Source organism: Apis dorsata, unplaced genomic scaffold (genome assembly GCF_000469605.1).
Source record: "Apis dorsata unplaced genomic scaffold, Apis dorsata 1.3 scaffold_538, whole genome shotgun sequence".
In the NCBI taxonomy this organism is placed as follows: domain Eukaryota; kingdom Metazoa; phylum Arthropoda; class Insecta; order Hymenoptera; family Apidae; genus Apis; species Apis dorsata.
Window position 1 is genome coordinate 3,920 of NW_006263759.1, and position 7,088 is coordinate 11,007.

The 7,088-nt window shown below is 44.3% G+C and overlaps 1 protein-coding gene across 1 annotated transcript in view; it reads right to left on the reverse strand.

The window, feature by feature from the left end:
• Window positions 1–185: 185 nt before the first annotated feature.
• LOC102680353 overlaps window positions 186–7,088 on the reverse strand; it is a 15,349-nt gene continuing 8,446 nt past the window's right edge. The window contains exons 3-8 of the mRNA XM_031512959.1: window positions 5,317–5,453; window positions 4,700–4,921; window positions 2,228–2,916; window positions 1,963–2,153; window positions 309–487; window positions 186–223 (exon numbers count right to left, since the gene is read on the reverse strand). Of these exons, the coding sequence (XP_031368819.1) occupies window positions 315–487; window positions 1,963–2,153; window positions 2,228–2,916; window positions 4,700–4,921; window positions 5,317–5,453 (1,412 nt within the window). The 3' untranslated portion in view covers window positions 186–223; window positions 309–314. The remainder of the gene's footprint in view (window positions 224–308; window positions 488–1,962; window positions 2,154–2,227; window positions 2,917–4,699; window positions 4,922–5,316; window positions 5,454–7,088) is intronic.

The following is a 7,088-nucleotide window of genomic DNA, read 5'->3' on the forward strand; positions in this document are numbered from 1 at the left end:
GGCCTCCTGCGGATCCTTCGATCTCGTGTCTTTCGATCTCGAACGATCGGGGCCGGCCCTTTCCTGCTTCTCGCCCGCTTCCTGCCCTCTCCCTCGATCCTTTCCACGATCGAGGAGGGAACGATCTCTACCTCGATCCCTGTCTCGATCGTAGTACCGATCTCTCGACCGATCCGGGTGTTTCCTCGGCCGCAACTCGTCCTCGTCGTCCCGATATCGCGATCTGGGCGAAAAGAAATGAAAGAAAATCGGAGATCGAGGTTAGATCGGTCACGTGGGGAGCAATAGAATCGTGCATACGTGCGTACGTTACCTTACCTGAAGGGTCGGCCTCTGTCTCTCTCTATCGTATCGTAGAAATCCCTGTCCCTGTCTCTGTACGACGACGGCCTTCTTCTCAACGGCCTTCGAATAGGTCTTACGTCCTCCAACTCGTCCTCGTAATAGTCGTCCTCCGCGATGTCCACCGGTCTTCTTCGGGGTTCCTCTGTAAAACAGAAGAGTCGTTATCGCGTTGTCTCTCATTTTATTAATTTGCGCTCCAGGTCTTTTTCACTCGAATTCCGTTCGGTGAATTTCTTACAGCCAACTTGAAATGATTTCACAAGCGAATTAACGTGCGAAACTTTTATATTGTAATATTTTACGTGTGTTTACGTAGAAAGAAAATTTGTCGGAGATTATATAGTATATCGTTGTTTTGCGCGATATTTTAATAATAACGTAATTGGCAAGATGGGTTCTCGGTTTGCAATCGCGATGTCTTCACTTTTTTATTTTATTAAGAGCAACCTTACGATTCCAATAAGTGCTCTCACATTCTATTATTCTTATTTTTTATTTATCGTATTTTCATCGCTATTTTCCTTCTCTCTATCGTCAATTTTTTAATTAATAAAACTCATCTTGAATTAATATCCCAATAACGCGTTCTCACATTCATTATCTACTATTCTTATTTTTCATCTTCTTATACTACATCTTTACTTTCATCGCTATTTTCTCTCTATCGTCAATTTCTTAATTAATAACAAAAAATTTAACTTGAATTAATATCCCAATAACGCGTTCTCACATTCATTATTTATTATCCTTATTTTTCACCTTCTCTTACTACATTCTATTTTCAATTTCTTAATGAACAAAAATAATTTACTTAATAAAACGAGAAAATCAAACTCGTCTTCATCGCTATTTTCCTTCTCTCTATCGTCAATTTCTTAATTAATAAAAAATTTATCTTGAACTAATATCCCAATAACGCGTTCATTATCTATTATTCTTATTTTTCACCTTCTCTTACTACATCTCTATTTCCAATTTCTTAATGAACAAAAATAATTTAATTAATAAAACGAAAAAACCAAACTCGTCTCCAACTAATTTCATTACCGTATTCCAAAATAACTTAAAACTCAACACAACTTTGAAAATAATATTTCTATTCCCACGACTGTCGAACACGAATTCTAGCGTCTAAAATGTATTTCGATCCGCCATCACGACCCAATTTAGAGATAAAAATACCATTCGATAGTACATCATTCCACGCTCTAAGATCATAAAGAGCTTAGGAATTTATTGAATGAAGCGATATTTTAAAAAAATCAAACATAAACATATCGTCGCCGTTCGCATCGATCCAAATGATCTTAGAATCACCACTCTCGAGTTATCGCATGAAATCGTATAATGGCGTTACCCCTTTGCTCTCCAACTCTCGATCACCACTTGACTTAATGCCGTAACTCCAGCGGCACTGGGATTGCGGCGACAATATTTATTTATATTTGATTTTCTTAGAATATCGCCTCATAAATAGCTTCCTAAGCTCTTTTTCATATAATTTTACAAGATGTAATCTTATCTTACGAGTAATTATCTTATGGTAATCTCATGAAGCCACCGAAGGTCTGAGTTCGACCTGGAGCGCAAAGGGTTAACAAACAAAAGATCGAATACCAGTCGATTGCACGGCCGTGGTTTTGTAAGCGTATTTATCCTGCTCGGAGAGGGGGACCGGTCTACGAATCTTGGGCGGCGTTCTTGGTCTCGCGTAGAGCGAGGTTGCGGGTGCGGCGGGTTTCACCAACCCGTCCGAGCTTCCCCCTCCCGCCGAGACGGGATCCTTGTCCTCGTAATCGTCTCTATACCTGTAGAAACAAAATTCACGTCATCGAATCTCTCGATCGAGCAAAAAGAAAAAAGGAATATAGAAGAACGTTACCTTTTATCGGAATAGCGACGATCATCGTCCCTGAGCCTGGAATCGATTCGTCTCTCGTCCAACTCCGCGTCCTCGACCTCCCTAGACACGGAGGACCTCGATCCCTGGTCGGGATCCCTCGACCTTACCCTCGAATCCTCCTCCAAAGGATCTCTCCTCCCAGGCTCCCTCCTGTTGTTCCTGGCCGGGTATCGATCCCTCTCGTCCCTGGGGGGGACGCCGCCCTCCCTGGACCTAGGCGAGTCTCGAAACTCGCGATCCCTCACGAACTCGCGATCCCTTGTCCTGTACTTTCGATCGTCGTAATCGTACTCGTCCCTGCCGTACCCACCTCGTGGCCGGGTGTAATCGTCGTCGTAGTACTCCTCGTCGTAGTAATCGTACACGGGCGGCCGCCTCCTGAACGGTCTCCTCCTCCTGGGAAGGTCTCTGGACGATTGGCGGCCGCCGATCGCGGCTGTGACCGGCGGAAACGCGGTCGTGCTGGTGGTGGTTGTGGTCGTCGAGGTCGTGGACGTGGTGGAAGTCGTGGTCGCTTTGTAGAGGGCGTCGTTCCTGTGCCAGTACTTCCTCGAATTGGCGCAATCCACCTCGGACACGAAGTGGCAGATGAAGGTCTTTTGGTCGAAAGCAGTGAAGTTGGCGCAGAGGAAGTCGTATCGGGTGCCGAAAAGGCAGTGGTGATACACCTTGGGATGGAAAAAGAGTAGAGTTTAGATTATACGTCGATAAATTTTTAGGGGACGAATTTGTGTAAATAAATAACTCCTTTTGGCATACTTTTCGCTCGGCTAGCCCGAGTTTACTAGCTTTCACGAGTAATTGGTAGGAGATCACGCGAACGTGGATTACACATTTCTCCTCTAAAAGTATCCACGATTGTCTGGGGCACGTATGTTCCGCTCGGATTATCCGCAGGAATCCTTCTAGAATTATTCTGAGCACGTCCTCGCTCGCACGATTTCGTTTCTGGAAATCATTTTTCTTTTCCCTTCCGAACGATCCTTAGCTCGTCCCTTTTAATTTTTAATCCAATCTTTATCCATTTCGTGTCCCAAGTTTCACCACGCTTGCTAATTTTATTGGAAAGTTTTCTGTTCTAAATTGCAGGAAGCCTACACGACAACAATTCGCGAATAACTCGTTGGAAAAATCGCGTCCCTCTTTCGAACCGACGGAGGATTCTCGATGGATCGGGATCCTATTGCTCAACTTTGCTAAAGGTAAATGTCAAACGTACTCGTTGGTTGGTCACGAGTTTTCAGCTGAATCGTGAAAACAAACGGAATTACTTGGAGCTCGATGAACCCGCGTTTCGAATTCGCGAAACGTTTCCGCTCGAGATTCCGATCTTTCCAAGTTCTTTCTTCTTTTTTTTTCGCGATAAATTTTCGCTCCTCCGCCACGTCATTTTCTTACGGTTGGTTATCCGGCTACGGGCGGATCGTTGCTCCACACCGGGGCCGAGCGAGGCGAATCCACCTCGAGATTTGCATAACAATGGCCCATTCGTTCGGTGGCTGAAACAATCGATAAGAAAACGTCGGAAAGGGATACTTTGCAATCGCTTTCACAATCCCAGGATCGTGAATCTTGGAACGGTCAGGGACGGGAAGCGTATCGGACCGCGAAAAACTCTCGAGTTCTTTTCTTTTCCTCTCGTCCCCTTTTTCCTCCACTTCCAAATCGAATCGAAAGAAAATTTGCATCTCCTCCCGTCGAAGATGGAGAGCGTTTACGGATGGTCGATCGCTCGATAAGAAAATCTTTCCTCGGGCACTCGTCCAGATGACACTGACTTTCCTTTTCATGCTGAATACCCGCTTTTACTCTCTCGTGTTTCGTTTCTTCCTTTGTGACAGAAAAAAAAAGAAAAAGAGTGGACTTATTTATTTATTTGTTACGCGAAATCGGCGACGAGCAGAGAATGGCTGACTGAATTACCTCGAGAAACTGGGCCTTATTAGATCGATTCTAAAAAAGGTTCGAGTCGTGATCACCGTGTATCCACGTGTCGGGAACAAGCGCTTTCCCACACGGATCCGTTCGTCCTTAAACTCGTAGTTTCTTCTTCTCCTCTCCTTTCCTTCATTTTCTTAACTTTTCGCGCGACGATCTCTTCAGATTTTTTTTTTTTATTTATTTATTTCGCTCGAAGGTCTCTCGAAACGAAGAGACACGAGTAGGAATAAATTTTTGCTTAATTATGCGGACCGACTGTCGTGAATGCAAAACGTATATATGTATATACATGTATATATATATATATATATATATAGAAAAAGAGCGCGAGCGTCTCTCTTGGAAACATTAAAGGCATCTTTAAGCGGACGGTATCCTTCGATGCGTTATTTAAAGAAAGAGAAAGTCTACCAATTTTCATCGCCAAGAATAACTAAGCAATCGATACGTTCGTCAACCGGTGGAATAATTACGAATACATATATATATATATATATTTCTTCTTCTCACCTGGCATTTGTGCGGCACGCTCGCGTAAAATCCATCATGGAGGCCGTCGCATTTGAAGTCGATGTCCTCCGGTATGCTGTTGTAGAACGGGTAATCGCTGAGATTGTAGCCGTTCAACTCGCGGGGCAAATTCGGGTCCCAGATGTAGTCGATCTGCGGGATGCCTGTGAGGACGTGGCCGCTGGTCGCGTTCGTCTCCCCGGTAGCCACCGCCGTGGTCGCCTGTGCGATCGAGAAGAATTGAAGAAGAACAAAGAAAAGAAAGAAAAGAGTAGAAAAGAATCGATTCGTTTGGATTCCAAGCCAAGTTTACCACTACCATCCCGGGTAATAGGTCGAGATGAGCTAGCTTCGTTCGATGATGTCACGATGTTTCTATAGCTTCTATGCGAAGGTAAACTTGTTATATGCGTATAGCGTGTATAGTTATAAGATGGATGGATGTTGATTAATTTCGATACGATCTAAAAAGCTTAAGCTGAGAAAGAAGAGGGAAATATTGTATATAATTCTATGTTTATATACGTATTGCAAGCTGATGATCGTATCGTCAAGTTGCATCATCTCCCGAACCGAGGCGATCTCGAAGATCAATTATTGAAAATTAAATATTATACCTCCGCATCTTCGTTCTCGTTCCTCTGGTTCTCTTCGGTTGTGGTGGTTGTTGTGGTGGTCGTCGACGTAGTGGCGATCTTGAATTTCGGCCTGGTAGCCTTACGTTCGGCCGAAATCGCATTGGCCAACAGGATTCCTGGAAATTGTGGACGGAAATGAAACCGGTCCATCTTTTCTTTTTCCAAGCTTGGACACGAATAATCGAAGGATCGAAAATGGAGATGGACGAAAAGTGGAAAAGTTCGAGTCGAGAGTTGTGGCAAGGCACAGGTTGGATGGTAAATAATCAAAGGTACGCATCCGCACGGGCGTTGCGCAAGCCGAGAGGAGGAGAAGAAGAAGAAGAAGAAGAAGCGTCGGCGTTGCAAAACCCGCGCATGAGAAGAGCAGCGGGAGAGGAGCTCGGTCCTAGTTTGTGTTGCAATTTCGTGTCGCGGTACAGGTGAACGCGTTTGGTTGGGCAATTGTTTTCAAGCGGATCAAGGCTGTTCATCGATCGTTTTCCTGTGCACAGTTTGTGAATTATTATCGTCGTTGATTTTGCTGAGAGATCGTTAACCGGATCGCGTTTATTATTTCACGTCCAATATACCATCCATCTTGCCGTCTTTTTTCCCTTTTTCTTTCTCTTCCTCCCCTCCCTCCTTCACCCGTAACGGCATCTCGTTAATGAACTTGAATTATCGGCGGATCTTTACACGACGAGCAACCTCTAATTAAATCAAACCGGTTCAAGGTCGGTGGATGGACGAGAAAACCTCTCGAATCGGACGAATATGTCTCGTGTAACTCGTCGTCGAACGAAGAAAAAAAAAGGAAAAAATACTTTCTTCTCCAATTCTTCCCCTTCTTTCAGGGAGGAAAAGTTATTAGGTTATGATTTCGGTGTGGGAGGTATCTTTACGATCCTTCTCTAGGAGGAGAAGTGGATGTCCTCGATGATGGAAAACGTATAACGCGTTTATAACGGGATATCGTGGTTTTCCAATCGAGGAAGGGGAGGGGATCGATGCAACCGAGCACTGGTTGCATAAAAATGATTTTATGGGAACGAGAGTGCTCGCATTCCGTTTGTGGGAAACGGTTCCAACCTGGTCACACCCCAGCCTTCCCCCCTGTTTTCGTGACGAATCGATTGCTTCGTTCGATTGCTCGCGATTGGGAATGGCTCGACATTCTCAGTTAAAAAGAAGAAAAGAAAAAAGAAAAAGGGGAGCGACGAAAAATATATACCAAACGATCGAAGATTTTCTTTCTTTCTTTCTTTCTTTTTTTTCGATCCCCCGTGGTATTGGGACAAGAGTGCAAGGTACCGTATCGTTCGGTAGCTTTCAAACAAGTTTTCGAAGGCCTCGAAGGACTGTCTCTCGACGCGAGAAACGAATAGTCGTCGAACGGGTGAAAATGTCAGAAACCCACATTCGTTCGGTGTTGCTCGACTCGCTGTATTCTTTCCAAACAATCTTATCTTTCGTCGAAGCAAAATTCTTGGCAAGTTTGAAATATTCGAATGCGAGTCTCTCCTCTCTCATTCTCTCTGCGAGATGTGGAGAATTTTGGAGCTACCGTCGCAACAGGACAAAGGAAACGGGCTTGTTGATATGCACACCGGTATCCAGTACCTTCGTGGAATCTTTCGGTCAAGCTCTTTCGCGCGTCACGCGTATCTGATTTGCCGTTATGAATACGAAACGTGGTGTTTTTCCATACGTACCGTATACGTTCACAGATTCGATCGTGAAAGAAAAAAAAAAAAAAAAAAAAAAAAAAA